General features: G+C 39.6%; 2 protein-coding genes across 3 annotated transcripts in view; both read left to right on the forward strand.

Annotated features, from left to right (window-relative positions):
- The first annotated feature begins 68 nt into the window (after nt 1-68).
- Nucleotides 69-9,268, forward strand: zcchc4 (zinc finger, CCHC domain containing 4). Of its 2 annotated transcripts, XM_088990215.1 has the most exons (14): nt 69-200; nt 289-350; nt 428-546; nt 1,033-1,112; nt 1,198-1,473; nt 1,653-1,733; nt 1,809-1,881; nt 2,902-3,049; nt 3,130-3,230; nt 4,199-4,320; nt 4,420-4,495; nt 5,234-5,285; nt 5,457-5,595; nt 7,704-9,268. In XM_088990215.1, exons 1-14 carry the CDS (start codon nt 193-195, stop codon nt 7,783-7,785), a joined length of 1,419 nt encoding a protein of 472 aa, XP_088846341.1. In that variant the 5' UTR covers nt 69-192; the 3' UTR covers nt 7,786-9,268. The 2 variants fall into 2 exon arrangements, with proteins under 2 accessions (XP_088846341.1, XP_088846340.1); XM_088990214.1 differs by having other exon boundaries at nt 114-350.
- A 3,390-nt stretch (nt 9,269-12,658) lies between these two features.
- The window catches only part of LOC148902030 (uncharacterized), a 31,557-nt gene continuing 27,738 nt past the window's right edge, over nt 12,659-16,477 (forward strand). The window contains exons 1-14 of the mRNA XM_088990216.1: nt 12,659-12,735; nt 13,377-13,423; nt 13,518-13,681; nt 13,757-13,821; nt 13,887-14,057; nt 14,105-14,306; nt 14,382-14,446; nt 14,525-14,694; nt 14,953-15,176; nt 15,252-15,316; nt 15,395-15,564; nt 15,822-16,021; nt 16,097-16,161; nt 16,240-16,409. Coding sequence (XP_088846342.1) covers nt 13,393-13,423; nt 13,518-13,681; nt 13,757-13,821; nt 13,887-14,057; nt 14,105-14,306; nt 14,382-14,446; nt 14,525-14,694; nt 14,953-15,176; nt 15,252-15,316; nt 15,395-15,564; nt 15,822-16,021; nt 16,097-16,161; nt 16,240-16,409 — 1,762 coding nt within the window. The 5' untranslated portion in view covers nt 12,659-12,735; nt 13,377-13,392. The remainder of the gene's footprint in view (nt 12,736-13,376; nt 13,424-13,517; nt 13,682-13,756; nt 13,822-13,886; nt 14,058-14,104; nt 14,307-14,381; nt 14,447-14,524; nt 14,695-14,952; nt 15,177-15,251; nt 15,317-15,394; nt 15,565-15,821; nt 16,022-16,096; nt 16,162-16,239; nt 16,410-16,477) is intronic.

Raw genomic sequence — 16,477 nt, forward strand, 5'->3', positions numbered from 1 at the left:
CACTACCGGCTACACATCAATTTTGTCATACATTTGCTTTCATTAACCAATGTTTGCCAAATTGCCAGGAAACGTGTTGTCAGTTTTCATCAGTAAATTACAGGGAAGGGGAGTACCCGAAAGTCTTTTCTGGTCACGTGGTTTCCTACGCGACAAGCCACGCCTTTCCAATCTCAAACGAGTCGAGATAGCATGGATCTGTACGTGTAATCGCTTTATATATGACACAAATCTTATTTATTGATAATTACACGCTTACGTAATGGATATATTTGGGCCGGAGGATAGCTGTTTGGGATACGAAGTTATTCTCACAGATGACGACGCATCAACGCCGTGGTGCCCACATGGTAAACATGAATCCAGACCCAGATAATCGCTCATACACATCGAGCTATTTTCAATCACAATTCAATTTGGTTTGCAGGACCAACTTTACTATTTGAGAAAGTTACGAAACGAGGGGAGGATCGAAGGAGGTTTTACGCGTGCTCGGCTTGCAGAGATCGGAAAGACTGCAACTTTTTCCAATGGGAAGACGAAAAAGTAGGTATATGCAGGAGACTATCCATTCACCCATTTTCTAATCTCGTATATGCAGGAGACTATCCATTCACCCATTTTCTAATCTCTTCATCCTTTGAAGGGCAGTGGGCGTGCTGAAGCCAATCACATCTGTCATTAGACAGAAGGCGGGGGGGGGGGGGGGGGGGGGGGGGGGGAGTACACCTGAACTGGTTACCAGCCAATCACAGGGCACATATTAATAAACAACCATGATGCACATTAGCAAAAACCCGGGATCACTGTGAGACTGTGCTAACTAGTTGCACATGGTGACTTCCCAGAAAAAAAGTGTTATTCTTATTGTTGACACATCAAACTATAAAGTGAAATGGAGATCAACAAAATGCTTCGCCGTCTATCTGATGTAATCAGAATCAGAATCATCTTTATTGCCAAGTATGTAGAACACACAAGGAACCCAAGTAGGTTATCACTGTATAGTTTTAGTGAATGCTTCGTTTCAAGGTGTCGGAGGCCCGAAAGTTGGCCAGGGAGTTGGAGAACAAAAAAAAGCAGCCCCCGTTCAGCCACCAGCAGTTCACTGCCAGTTAAGTGTTGAGGTTAAATACACATAACATATTTTCATTTTGTACCAGATGGCAGTGAAATGTGACGACTCATCACCCCTAGCAGGTTCCAACAATTTATCGCCCTCCCACCTGACGAAAAGAGGTTTTGCCAAGATTGCCAGCTCCTCCTCCTTGCTGAGGAGAGGGGTGCACACGCCGCCCATGTATGCGTCCCTGTGGCCGTCGCCCAGCTGCGGCACCCAAGCCGGCTGTTGTGTCCCTTGGATAACAAGAAGAGCAACGCGCAGTATTTGTTCACCGACCGTACCACGCGCTTCCTGCTGAGCACTCTGGTTGCCCTGCGCTTCAACAAGGTGCTGTGTGTGGGAACGCCCAGGTGAGCCAACCCAAGACACTCTTCCCAAAAGAAAACACGCGTGTGAGGTGCAGGTTTTATTTCATCCTCACATTCTACACGTGTAGCATTTGTAACTTTGAATGTGTGAGGGTTCTACGCTCGTGTGTGTGAGTCAGCCAATGAGACTCTGCATTAAAACTACGTTGCATTTTTTGCAGACTGCACGAGCTGATTAAATTGGAATACTCTGGCGGAAAGGCAAAGCCAGTGAACAGCCTTCTGCTGGACATTGACTTCAGGTGCATATATGATCTCTTTGTTGTCAGCTTTTAGAAAATTTGTGACAAAAATGTCCTGTGTCCTTCATGTCTAAGATACGCCCAGTTCTACGGCCAAGATGAGTACTGTCACTACAACATGTTCAATCATCACTTCTTTGATAGTGAGGTAAGGAAAGATCCCCGACACTAGAGCACGGGTGTCAAACTGAATTTTTGTCGCGGGCCACATTATAGTTACGGTTTCCTCTTGAGAGGCCGTTATGAATTTGGGGAAGCCATGAGAATGTTTCAGCTCCCATTATATACAGAACGCACAAAAAATTAATGATAACTAGTTTTTAAATCTGAAGTCAAGAATAATGACTGTTATTGTGGTTTACATACAACAAATAGAAATTGTGGTCGGACTTTAGCAAGCACGTGATGCTTGATTTGCTTTCGTGGGCCAAATAAAATCATGTGGCGGGCCAGATTTGGCCCCCAGGGCCTTGACTTTGACACCTGCGCACTAGAGGAACCTGTCGGAACAATTCAGTGTACAGTTACAATTCAATGTGTGTTGTTATCATTATTAATATTCAAAATTAGAATAGATGTTGATTTTTGATAATGCATTTGCAAGTTTTTGTTTTGCGGTTCTCCTGAAATATCTTTGGCCACTCCATGCACGCACCAAGGATAAAAGTCTTGGATCGCATTGTGTATGTGCCACTATTACTGTGATTATAATTGGCTAAATATGGCAGTGTTGTTCGGCAATTCTCACCGTTCATTGTGCAGCATAATTATATATTTATTGATGAATTTACTTTCAAAGTTTTAAAATAGAAAAAAACAACCAAAAAAACCAACAATATTTTGATACAAGTCGCAAAATATCTCTGTGGTGTCTGTACTCAAATTCCCATCGCGAACAGTTATTGCAATGCCTCTGCGATAAGTTTTTTTTGTGATTTTAAAGACTGGGTTTGTGGATATGTGACGCCAAATATTGTAGTTGATCCAAGCAAGTGTGCTTGTTCTTATGATAGTTGTCCATGCTAAGCGATTTGTTACAGCTTCAGCTGTAGTTAAAGCACTATATAAATCAATATGTATTGTATTGTATTGTATTGTATTGTATTGTATTGTATTGTATCGTATTGTATTGTATTGTATTGTATTGTATTGTATTGTACTGTATTAGACTTCGATAGCAGTACTCCAGGCTTTTCTCAGAGAGTCTAATGGGGAGAAGGTGGTAATGGTGGCCGACCCTCCATTTGGGGGTCTGGTGAAACCACTGGCCAACAGCTTCTCTCGTATCGCCCAGGCATGGACACGACAAAGCTTGGGTCAGTTCTTTGTATTTATCATCCATAACATTCGGATACAGGCAAAGTAATTGAAGTGTTTTTCATTTCTATTCATGTAGATAGCAGTAACGTCAACATGCCCATTATATGGATCTTTCCGTATTTCTTTGAAGGTCGCATCCTCGACTGCTTCCCTTGTCTAACTATGCTGGACTACCAGGTAAGGGCAGTAATTGTGAGCATTCGCCTTGTCGCCATCTTGTGGAATATTGGCGCCTAACATTGTTAGAATCGTTTAGGATTTTTCATTCTATTCCATTATCTGAGCCTCTTATTTTGACAAGGACAGTTAACTTATATTTTAATTTAACTTTTGTTTTAAAATTCAGTTGGTTTATTTTTTTCCAGAGCAACTTGTGATGTTTTACTTTTTATTGCTTTGAAAATGCTTTGCTTTGCTTTGATTTTTTTGTCAAGTGCAATATTTAAATAACGGTGATGGGGTCACTAAGCATCTTACAGCTATACAGCAATATTAAAAGAAATAATTTTAAAATAAAACCAGGGATCTTATGTTAGATTAATTGTGATATTTATTACACGCTTAGAAATGAAATGTATTATTATTATTATTATTATTATTATTATTATTATTATTATTATTATTATTATTATTATTATTATTATTGTCATCAAATTGTGAGTATAGTTTTTGCTTCTTTGAATGTTGCTGTGCCGATGACCATTTTGTGTTTGGGAGTCTTTTACTGAGCGAGTTGCTTGTTCTGTAGCCACAAAGGGACATACGTCTTCTTGTGCCGGTCCCAAGCTCGGATAAATACAGAGGGTTGTGTCGGGAAGGGCATCCGACGTAAAAGCTTGGCCAAAAAAAACATGCGGATCAAACCTCTAAAGTGGAGGACACTGATTTGCTGTGGCAACCCCTTGAAGGGAAAAGCCGAAAGGAAAAGAAGATTACATGTTAGACTGTGAGAATCTACCTACCTACCTACCTACCTACCTACCTACCTACCTACCTACCTACCTACCTACCTACCTAACCTACCTACTTACCTAACCTACCTACTTACCTCCCTACCTACAAACCTATCTATTCTATCTATGTTTGTTTATGTATTTATTTGTTTGTTCATTTATTTGTTTATTTTTGTGAACTTGTTTTTTTAGGTGGACTATGACAACCATTCCCTTTACAAACATGGGAAGACAGGAAGGAAGCAGTCCCCAGTCCGATTGTTCACGAATATAACTGCTGCGGAATTTGTTCTGCCCGCGGAGGAGGGTTATAGGTAAGTCCCATATTCTCCCAAAGAGTTTGAAAAAAAAGAGAGAAATTCCAGAATTATTTTTCGGCCCGTGACAATGTTTTTGCCACCTCATTTTGCTAGATTTTGTACCATCTGTGAGAGATATGTGTGGTCCCTGAACAAGCACTGTACCAAATGCAACGTCTGCCCATCCAAGGTAACTGCTTGATCACTTGTTCACCACCAAAAAAAAACATGGATCATAAAAGGGAAAAAAATACATTGTCAGGAAAACGCTAAAAGTTTCTTGTGAGTGGTTCTAATTTTATAGAATATTACGGTTGCAACAAGTGTACAAAAAACAATTTTCAATAAAGTTTTAATTTAGAAAAAAAGAGAAATTGTAGAGGTATCAGAAAAATTATGAGATTAAAGGTGTAATATTAATTGCTTATAAGATATTAATAGTACAAGAAAAGAATCACAGTTATGAGATCATATAACCACGTGATTATAGTCTGGAATTAAAACAAAAATTGTCTTAATTTTTACATGGGCATGAAAAACTATAATATAACAAGAAAATGAGAATGCTAGAATTGTTTTTAAATGGAAAAAATTATGAATTTTCAGAGAATATTGGAAAAAGAAAATATCACTAGAAAATGTGTAAATAAATCAAAGTGTAAATACATTTAGAACACACAAGAATAGATTTGACCCAAACATTTCTCTGAAAAAATGTCAAAGAAAAGTCTATGAGGGAAAAAGTTGCTTAAATGAGAATTACATTTGAGTTAAATGAATTCCCACGACAGGATTAAAAATGTTCATTCAAATATGGCCATATATGCTTTTTATTTGCCAACGACGATCGACTGTCAGAAATGATGGTAGGTGACTAAAATAAAAAACGTGTTTTTATTATTTATTATTTATTTATTTTTATTTGCAGGATGGACGCCAGTGGAAACACTGCTCTGTTTGTGAACGATGTGTGAAACCATGTAAGTGTACGTTTTAAATTATATTTGGGCTTCTTTTTTTATTTATTTTAAACCAAAAACGAGATATAATGCAACACATTTTTCTATGAAAGAGACGTTTTTAATTGGACCGAGTCGGCTTTGTGTCGATGTTGACCTCTGAGCTTCACTTTCTTCCCACCCTTCCCAAAGCATGGCAGCACTGTCAATCATGCGGCCGCTGCGCCCTCCCGGACCACCCGTGTGACCAACCCCAAGGCGGGGAAGGTTGCTACAATTGCGCAAGCCCAGGACACAAACGCAAAGCTTGTCCTCAAAAACACATCAGCAGGCAAGTCGAAATGAAATGCTCACACTTAATGTCATGTGCAACGGCTTCACACTTTTTATTTATTTTTTAAATCCAAAACACATTTATTAAGTGCTGTTCATTCGTATGGTACCGTATTTTCCGGTGTATAAGGTGCACCCAAAAGCCTTAAAGGACAACCGACGCCTCAGGACAAGTTGTGTCCATAATTTGTAAAATCGCTTCAAATGACTTCTACTGAGCGTATTTTCCCAAGATTGCACCGCTATGTTATGCGTTTTAAGACTCGCGCTGAATATTCAGGAAGTTTTTGAGTTGGTGACGATTCCTGACGTCGGAAGGAACGCTCCTGACCGAGAAAGGACACAATGCATTTTGCGGTACTTTGTTTGGTCTGAAAACTTCATGTTGATGACGAAATTAGAAGGAAAACACGCGATGGTGAATCGTTGTGTGTTTCACCAAGACAACTCTTTTATATTCGCTGACAAAAATTCCAAGCTGAAAAATACACCCATTTCAAACGGAACTTTGGCGCCATCTTCTGCATTTTATGGGTGCTACATTTCTGTCCAGATGCCTCAAAATGACACGGAATAAATTCTTTAATCGATTGCAAACATTTATGCTTTCTTCTTCAGAACTATTTGAATCATATTCATAACTGGATGAGTGACAAGAAAGCATATTCTCCGAATCTGAAGCCATTGTTTTGATTCTCGAGCAAGGCAAGACGTCTTGGCGTGACATCACGAACAAGGGGGCGGGACCTTCTGAAACTGGCCACTTTTGGGTTCAATTTGAAGTAGTTTTTGAACACTTTAAGTCATTTTTATTGGTGTTTTGCATTTGACTAAAAATATCCTGCGTGTTTTGGGTATTTTAGATGCGATAAAACGTTTTCTGATGTCAGTTAGGAAACAAAAAAAGTGGTGTCGGTCCTTTAATTTTCTTCAAATGATGACCTTGTGACTTATACGCAGGTGCGCCTTATACGTGAAGTAATTTTGAGCCACAACAAGTCTCGCAACTGTCAACAGCCACAAACTCAATTTTCCCATGTAGAAGTAGTGCATAACACCATCTCTACTGCAGCATCTTATAATAGGTTGTGCCTTATACTGTATTTGGAAAGCCTTTAAATATTAATATACAGGTAATATCCGAGTTACGACCGGCGCGATTTACGACCACCCGTATTTACGACCACAACTGCCAGACTTTTTTTTTTAATTCTACGCCTGGCACCGCAACGCGCAAGCAGCCGGCAACGGGTACTACAATTTTGGCTAGCCAGCATGTCACACACTCGCACGGCACTGTATTGAGCGTGACTACACTCAATACTGTAGTTATACAGTGCAGATACCGTCTAGGCAACATCCCTAGTAGTACTGTGCAATGCTTTTTTGCTTCGCGTCCGTCTGAGTCCGCGCGTGTGTGTCGGGCGACCTCTTCTGGCCGTTAGTAGGGAGAGCGATTTTTCATCAGCTGTATTCTTTACGTGTAAGTGTTTTCTTTAACCCACTATATAAAATCTAAATATGAAATATAAAATGATAAAAATGACACCAAAAGCCAAGTATAATATTTAAAACTGAACTGTACAGTGAACATTTATTGTATACATTACAGATACAGTTATACAGTAATAAAAATCGATAATACAAAAAATAAAATGATAAAAATGACATTAAAAGTTATAACATTTATAAATGAACGGTAAACAGTATGATATATAATACTATTCAATAGAAAACGTTGCTTAAAAACAACAGATTGACATCGTATACTATCCTGTCGTGTCAACGTCACGTCGGCCATTTTGAATTGAATTTGACTTACGACAGTTTGACTTACGACCGTTTTGTCGGAACGGAAACCGGTCATAACTCAGATGTTACCTGTATTGCATTTGGAAAACGTCTAAATATTCATATATTATATTTGGAAAATATTTTTCATTCATTGAAGGTGCGCCTTATATATGGAAAAATATACTCTGGTTCACCTTATACACCGGAAAATACTGTACTTAATTTATATGTCATTTCAATCAAGTCATTCTGGACAATTTTTTTGATTGACATTTTGTAACAAATTCTCAAATTTTAATTTTTATCCTGCAGTCGTGGATCCATATCCAAGAGAGGACGCTCTGCCCAGACCAAGCGCAGAAAAGAAAGAAGGAAGAAAAAAAAACATTTGTAAAGACTAAAATATGGAAAAAGGTTGCCGGCGTGTTTTACCTTCCACTTTGTTCAGTTACATTTACAGTTTAAACTCAACTCAGCTGTATTTATAGAGCGCTTTAAAACAACCCCCGCTGTACATCGAGCAAATATCATACATACAACAAAAACAATAACAAAGACAGCAGAAACCACAAAACAGTACAGCTAAGATCAGGTCTGAGTAATGCTGAGTCAAAAGCCAAATAATACAAATGAGTTTTGAGACGAGTTATAAAGATGGCAAGTGAGGGGTCTTGCTGAATGTTCAATGATCAAGGTTCCCAAATTCATTTTTATCATGGGACACGCTATAGTGACGGTTTCCATTGGAGGATCATTATAAATTTTGGGAAACCATATAAATGTTTAATCACCTCCACATATTACAGATGCAGCACACAGCAAATTGATAGTTAACTAATTCACTGCCAGACATGTGCAAAAATGTGTCCACTCCAGTGCCAGGGTTTTTGTCATTTTCACTCAAATTTCAGGACTCACACAATATTAAGTTTTAGTACTTCATAAACACTATATGCAGCATAAGAACCTCTAGACTCTCTTCTTTCATCAGAAAAAAACTAGTTAGTTCCTAAATGATGTGGGCCTCGAGTTACATGAGCTTGAAATGAGGACCGCTGTCCAAAATATAATGCAATACATACATAGTGGTTTATATAGGGCTTTAACAACAGCTGAAGCTGTAACAAAGCGCTAACACGGACAAAAGGCAAATGCTTCGTGGAAGGGAAAAAACATGGCCAGAGGTCTGGGTAGCACTTTATCGGCACCCAAGGAAGAAAACAAAACCTGAACTAATTCAGGAATGCCGCTCTTTGTCATATTTTCAATTCCCGAATAAATTCGTGAATGGCAGTGAATGAGTTTTAAAATCAGAAGTCAATAATAATCATAATAATAATAATAATAATAATAATAATACATTTCATATATAAGCGCCTTTCAAAACTCTCAAAGACACTTTACAGTCACAGGATATTTTTTCTGCGGGTGAACAGCGGTAAAGTTTGAAACTTTGGTTCAGACTTTAGCAAGCATCATGGAACTTCACATGCTGGATTTGCTTTCACGGGCCACATAAAATGATATGGCGGGCCAGATCTGGGCCATAGGCCTTGACTTAGACACCAATGAATTAAAGGGACATTTGATTGAGCTGAACATGCGCACTTGTATGTAAAAATGACATTGTGACTAAATATCAACCCCTAAAAAGCTGTCATTATTCAAGTTTTTTGTTTTGTAACAACTTTCAGAAAAAGATGTAACAACCTCAAATTGGGAGGAGACTGTTTGATTGACCCATCATGCAGATAATGTCATTGTACAGTAGAGGCAAGCGTTGCAATAGTTTTTTGGATTGCTTTGTCATTTTCTGTTGTCTCAGTGTCGAAAAAATGGTGCACAATAACCACCGAAATAAAACTGTGACAAATTGCTTCGTGCTTGAACGAGGTGTTGAACAAAATACTGATAAACTATCGTGACCTATCGTAATTTCACTTGACATTCCTTCCTCACGCAGTTGAATATATCCGTGCAGATTGTTTTGAAAACACTTAAGACGATGGATTGCGAGTGAACTGGTTGAACTTGTGGGAAGCAAAATAAATCACGTCAGGAATTGCCGGTCAAACTGTCAGAAGCGAAGCATCGACTTTCTCTGCGTTATGTAAGCTAAGGTCCGTCAAATATATGTCCTTCCACATATGGTACACACAAGTTTATTTATTTTTTTGCCCAGAGACAAATAAAATGTCACAGTTTCTCAAATATTTTTTCGTATAGCATTTCAATTTGATAGCTTGGTCCAAAATGACCAACCTCCCCAAAGTTAGGATGAATGTCTTTTAAACCATTTCAATATCACTTTCACTTTCATTTTGAATACATTTGATTTTTGTTTGTAAATGCATGTACACATAACTGCAAGTTTTCCTGGTCATTTTGGTCAGAGACCTTTTATTTCTTTGCAATTGAGCATCCGTGCCTCAATTTTTCTCAAATGAAATTTATCTTGTTAAATTCGGAATGATATCTTCATAAAGTTTATATTCATAAGGAATTACAAGTGTCATCCCTAAAATATGTTTAATGTACTGCAGGGAAATGTGATGAATTTTCAAAAGTATCTTACTGTTTTCTATTAATAATTGTATAATAGTGATGATTATTTATCCAAAGCATTTAAATTAAAACTTACATCAGCCAGTTAACAAGAACGGTAGATAACTTGTCTATCAGGATAAAACGAAGGACTAGTGAAAATTTCTGATGGGAGAACAGTATTCTACTGTATTACAAAACCTGTGTGGGAAAATGAAGCTCTAAATTTGCTTCATGAACCAGATGTTGTAGTTTGCGCCACATCCTCAAGCACCTCGACAACACAGGAAGGATCCTGTTTGTGGACTACAGCTCTGCGTTCAACACCATCATCCAAGAACTCCTCATCCCCAAACCTCTGCAGCTTGGTGTGTCCCCTACGGTCTGCCAGTGGATCCTCAGCTTCTTGACAGGACGGACACAACAGGTCAGACTGGGAAAAATATCATCCTCAACACAAACTACGAGCACTGGAGCCCCACAGGGATGTGTCCTCTCTCCATTGCTCTTTTTCTCTCTACACAAATGACTGCACCTCAACGCACCCAGCTGTCAAATTCATAAAGTGCAGACGACATCATGGTCATCAAAGACGGCGACGAGTCGGCGTACCGACAACAAGTGGAGCAGCTGGAGCTCTGGTGCTTCCGACACAACCTAGAGCTGAACACACTGAAGATGCTAGAGATGATTGTGGACTTCAGGAAACATCCATTACCACAGCTGCCCCTCACACTATCCAACTGCCTCGTGTTAACCGTTGACACCTTCAAGTTCCTGGCAATCACAGTCTCCCAGGACATAAAGTGGGAGGTCAACACCAACTCCATCCTGAGAAAGGCCCAAGAGAGGATGTACTTCCTGGGGCCGCTCAAGCAGCATGGCCTGCCACAGGAGGTGCGACGACATTTCTACACGGCTGTCATCGAATCCATCCTGTGTTCTTCCATCACCGTTTGTTTCGTGGCCGCCATAAAAATGGACAAAATCTGACTTCAACGGACAGTTAGGACGGCGCAAAAAATCATTGGCACCGCCCTACCCACTCTCGAGGACTTGCACACTGCAAGAATCCAAACAAGGGCGCGGAAAATCCTACTGGACCCTCCGCACCCTGCCCACCACCTTTTCCAGCTACTCCCCTCAGGCAGGCGCTACCGATCCATGCGCACCAAATCCAGCAGACATTTAAACAGCTTCTTCCCCCAAGCCATTAACTCTTCAAACAGTAACCCAAATAGAACTGTATAGTGCCTCTTTGCAATTTTTTTGATGATGATACTAGTGCAGCGTGTTCTACTGGAAACAAATTCCTTGTATGTTCCACATACTTGGCAATAAAGATTATTATGATTCTGATTCCTGTAGAAGACTCTGTGTTTAACATTGGGCTGAAAGCACACTGACTTGCCATTTCATGAGCTCCATTATTTAACCAAACAATGCTATCTCAAGGACTCAAAAAATACACCTGGTTCGATGACTGGTTCATGAAGCAAATATGAAGCTTCGTTAACTATTGTTAATAATTGCATTGGATTAAAATTAACCACGAAGATTGCGGACTTGCTTTTTTGGTGAATACAAAAAAGACAATAAGATGGGAACACCACATATTTATCAAACTTTAAGAAGATGCACAATAGAAGTAAAATCCAACAAGCGTTATTTTAGTTGGGGTGGGAAGTAAATCGGAGTAACCGGAGAAAACCCACATAGAGCACATGGAGAGCATGCAAACTCAGCACATGAAGGCAGAAGGTGGGAATTGAACCCATGAGCTCGGCACTATGAGGTGGACGTTCTGACCAGTAATACAGTCAGTCGTATATTGCTGAAATATAGAACAGAAGATCCAACGTATAAATATGCCACCACTCACTATTATCCGGTTGATAGAGAATAGACAGAAAAGAAGTTAGCATATTTAAAAGTTTCATGCTGCCAAACACAAGGCCCACAATGGAAGCACAGAAAATCTGGGGTGAATCAGAGGTGAACAGACACAGCCTGTTAAACTGACATCTTCATGTAGAAGATTTGGCCTTGGACTAATATACGACTTGTTAAACTCCTTCAGAGGAAGAGCTCATGAGCCAGGTTACAAATCTATCAGTTCATGGAAAGGACAAGCCATTAAAATGTCTACCTTCTGTTGTTTCTAGTTGTTGGTGCTTGGGACGTCCAGGGGCGTGATGTTCTGATCAAGAAGACTTTGTTTTACTAATGTTGCACTTAAATTTGCATATACTCTCAATGAATACCTTGGCAAAGGACTGCAGAAGTTGGGCCTCGGTCATGAATGGCTGCGTCCCCTGCCGGCAGTAAAAGACAACTTGCCTGTTTTCGAGCCTTTCTTCACAGTGTCCAACCGAATATCTCTGACACCGATGGTATAATAGTGCTCCATTTTCATTGTTTTCTGATGGTCATCATGTCATGTGTCATGTTCAAACCTATTTCAGGCCGGAATTCGCGTCAGCAAATAGCCTCATCATCAAAGTGGCATTTTGATTGACGGGTAATCTCAAAGAGTTGTTTTAAATTTTATTGCCGAACAAAAGGCAGGGAGGACTCAACACTGCAGCGAGCCAAGACGCTGTCATGATGAGGGCTGCATATTGTTAGTGGATTATGAGGGACATTTCTGAAAGATGTCTCATGGCCACTGCATAACTTGATAAAAGGCTTTCATGTCCACAAGGCGAGCCACAAAAGGAACAGCGACACTGCGGCATCGTCCACCTGAATAGCATTTATCTTTAAAAAAAAGGACTCATTTGAGTTTCTTCCACTCCGGGTAAGTTGGGTTTTTAATGGTTCAGTGCGGAAGAACCACTTTTTGTTTGAAACATCTCAAATGTATCAATGGATTTATTGCTGATACAAGTGCTGTGAAATGTAAATTTCTCCACTGCGAGACTGATAAAGGCAAATCCAATCCAAAATGAGGAACACTGCTTGGTTTAATTGTAAATAATAATATAATAATAATAATAATAATAATAATAATAATAATAATATATTTTGATTTCAAATGATATATGCTAAATTCCAATTATTTATTTGACAGGAAATAACCAATGTTGAATACATGTTTTGGGGAAGATTAGGATGAAGTTTGGGTTGACTTAATTTGAGGAACAATGACAAATTTGTAGATTGAAATTTTTTCAAGGACATTTTAAGAATGTCAACAATTTTCTTAAGTGCATTTTTTAAAATGTATTTTGCTAAAATGTGTTTTTTCTCATTTTCTACTGTACAAGGTAGATTAGAAAAACTCTACCCACTTTTTGAATATATTCCCAAATTTATTTGCAAATTTACAAAATATTGGGGGGGTAAGATATATAAAGTAACACGCAAATAAATTAATTCAGCATGATTCTAGCTACTTGCTACTGTCGGAAGTGAATCTGTTCATGGATGGTTTGGCAGGAGCAAGACAGCGGCTATGGGTGCCGGGACTGTTGCAGTCCTTCTTGGTGAGTAAAAATAAATAAATGAACAAAAACTACAAATTCTTTTTATGAGCATCAAACAATTACAGAAGTATGACCTGTAACTATCAAACCACAGGAACTGTGGCATTTGGCATTACTTTTGGCGGAAATGTTGGAACTAAAAATGGAAACACTGTCATCGTGCCTCTTGTGATGACCCTGGCGGAATCTTTTCTGGAAGAATTGAACAATCCTAGCAGTGAACAACACAAACGTCTTGAAGCGCAAGTGGTTACAATGGTGAGTAGAACGTTAGATATATAAGAATCTCAATTTTTGACTTTTGAATGACAAAATTTGTGATTGTTTTTACAGTGCGACTTCATTTACATCAGAGCCTTTAGGAATATTTTCATAAAAACAAACTTCATTGGATTTAGGTAATGTTTTTTGTCTAATTTCATGTGGTGAACATTTGAAATATATATTTTTTTCATTTTTTAAGTCCTCAAAAGGGAAACACGCGAGTGGAAGTTGAGCTGAAGTTCAACAAAACATCAAATGATGAAATCCCACAAAATGATGACATTGTGAACACATTTATAGATGTTGTGAACATGACCAGCAACCCTTTCAAATTTACTCTTGTTCCAGAATCAATTGCTGTAATTCGTAAGTAAAGATTTTTTTTAAATCCATTTATTAAACTTCAGATACCAAGAGCATTACAACTATGTCCTTGGTGGTCCATATGTTATTTTCAGCACCTGAAGCATCACCAACGCCAGGACCAAAAACAACTGATACCTCAGTTCCCCCACCGGCTGTGTTTGTTGAAGCCACTTTGTTGGAACCTTTTGTGGAAGCCTTGAACGATCCCAGCAGCGAACAATACAAAGAATTAGAAACACAAGTTGTGTCAATGGTGGGTCAAGCAACGTTTCAATGAAAGGAATGTATTGCTTCTTTCGGGAGCGTAACTCTGGTGTTCCTTTTACAGTGCGACTTCGTCTTCTTCCAAAACTTTGGTTCCATTTTCTTTGGCACTGTTGTTCTTGGATTTCGGTAAGACCTGTCACCCGTGAGCTGAATCCAATGAAACAAAGGACATTGAAATGAAATCTTATACTCTTGATGTTCTAGGCCAGAACAGGGAAACACGCAAGTCGAGGTCGAATTGCAGTTCAACGTATCGGCACCAGCAGAAGCAATCCCCTCAGCAGATGTGGTCGCAGAAGTATTGGTGGACGCTGCGGGTAGTGCCGACAACCCCTTCAACATCACCCTGGATCCAGAATCAATTGTAGCGAGTTGTAAGTAACAACATTCTCTCTGTTGGATGTGAAGTGATTTCAATGGAATCCTAGTAAACACTTTCAGATAGACTTCAAGAACAATCACTTTTCCTCAAGACAGAGTCACGGCCCCTTGTTTGTTCATTAACTTACCTATGCTTGCCTTGAAAAATAACGACTCCACAGAATTATCCACAGTGATGTTTTATGGAACCGAAAATAAAACAAGTTTGGGATAGGAAGATACCAATCCATTCTTTTCTCTCACTGAAACAGCAAAACCATCGACAACCACCCAAGGACCAACGTCGTCCCTTGGCTTCTCAACAACGGCCCAAGGTTCAGCTTTGGCAACGACCCAAGGAAAAACCACTCCTGTCATCTCAGTCCCTCCACCGGTTGTGTTTGTTGAAGCCATTTTGTTGGAACCTTTTGTGGAAGCTTTGAACGATCCTAGCAGCGAACCATACAAAGAACTTGAAACACAAGTTGTGTCAATGGTGGGTCAAGCAACGTTTCAATGATCGGAATGTATTGCTTCTTTCAGGAGAGTAACTCTGGTGTTCCTTTGACAGTGCGACTTCATCTTCTTCCAAACCTTTGGTTCCATTTTCTTTGGCACTGTTGTTCTTGGATTTCGGTAAGACCTGTCACCCATGAGCTGAATCCAATGAAACAAAGGACATTGAAATGAAATCTTATACTCTTGATGTTCTAGGCCAGAACAGGGAAACACGCAAGTCGAGGTCGAACTGCAGTTCAACGTATCGGCACCAGCAGAAGCAATCCCCTCAGCAGATGTGGTCGCAGAAGTATTGGTGGACGCTGCGAGTAGTGCCGACAACCCTTTCAACATCACCCTGGATCCAGAATCAATTGTAGCCAGTTGTAAGTAACAACATTCTCTCTGTTGGATGTGAAGTGATTTCAAAGGAATCCGAAAAACACTTTCAGATTGACTTCTAGAACAATCACTTTTCCTCAAGACAGAGTCACGGCCCCTTGTTTGTTCATTAACTTACCTATGCTTGCCTTAAAAAATAATGACTGCACAGGATTATGCACAGTGATGTTTTATGGAACCGAAAATAAAAAAAGTTTGGGATAGGAAGATACCAATCCATTCTTTTCTCTCACTGAAACAGCAAAACCATCGACAACGACCCAAGGACCAACGTCGTCCCTTGGCTTCTCAACAACGACCCAAGGAAAAACCACTCCTGTCATCTCAGTCCCCCCACCGGTTGTGTTTGTTGAAGCCATTTTGTTGGAACCTTTTGTGGAAGCTTTGAACGATCCTAGCAGCGAACCATACAAAGAACTTGAAACACAAGTTGTGTCAATGGTGGGTCAAGCAACGTTTCAATGAAAGGAATGTATTGCTTCTTTCAGGAGAGTAACTCTGGTGTTCCTTTGACAGTGCGACTTCATCTTCTTCCAAACCTTTGGTTCCATTTTCTTTGGCACTGTTGTTCTTGGATTTCGGTAAGACCTGTCAGCCGTGAGCTGAATCCAATGAAACAAAGGACATTGAAATGAAATCTTATACTCTTGACGTTCTAGGCCAGAACAGGGAAACACGCAAGTCGAGGTCGAATTGCAGTTCAACGTATCGGCACCAGCAGAAGCAATCCCCTCAGCAGATGTGGTCGCAGAAGTATTGGTGGACGCTGCGAGTAGTGCCGACAACCCCTTCAACATCACACTGGATCCAGAATCAATTGTAGCCAGTTGTAAGTAACAACATTTTCTCTGTTGGATGTGAAGTGATTTCAATGGAATCCTAGTAAACACTTTCAGA

The sequence above is a fragment of the Hippocampus bargibanti genome, linkage group LG02 (assembly GCF_051943395.1).
Source record: "Hippocampus bargibanti isolate YZ-2025 linkage group LG02, ASM5194339v1, whole genome shotgun sequence".
In the NCBI taxonomy this organism is placed as follows: Eukaryota; Metazoa; Chordata; class Actinopteri; order Syngnathiformes; family Syngnathidae; genus Hippocampus; species Hippocampus bargibanti.

Excerpts from the sequence above, each read along its gene's own strand:
- zcchc4 (XM_088990214.1), top strand. The coding sequence starts at position 263 with ATGGATATATTTGGGCCGGAGGATAGCTGTTTGGGATACGAAGTTATT. Across the intron at positions 547-1,032 it reads TCCAATGGGAAGACGAAAAA|GTGTCGGAGGCCCGAAAGTT; the intron begins GTAGGTATATGC and ends CTTCGTTTCAAG. Across the intron at positions 3,231-4,198 it reads TAACTATGCTGGACTACCAG|GTGGACTATGACAACCATTC; the intron begins GTAAGGGCAGTA and ends TTGTTTTTTTAG.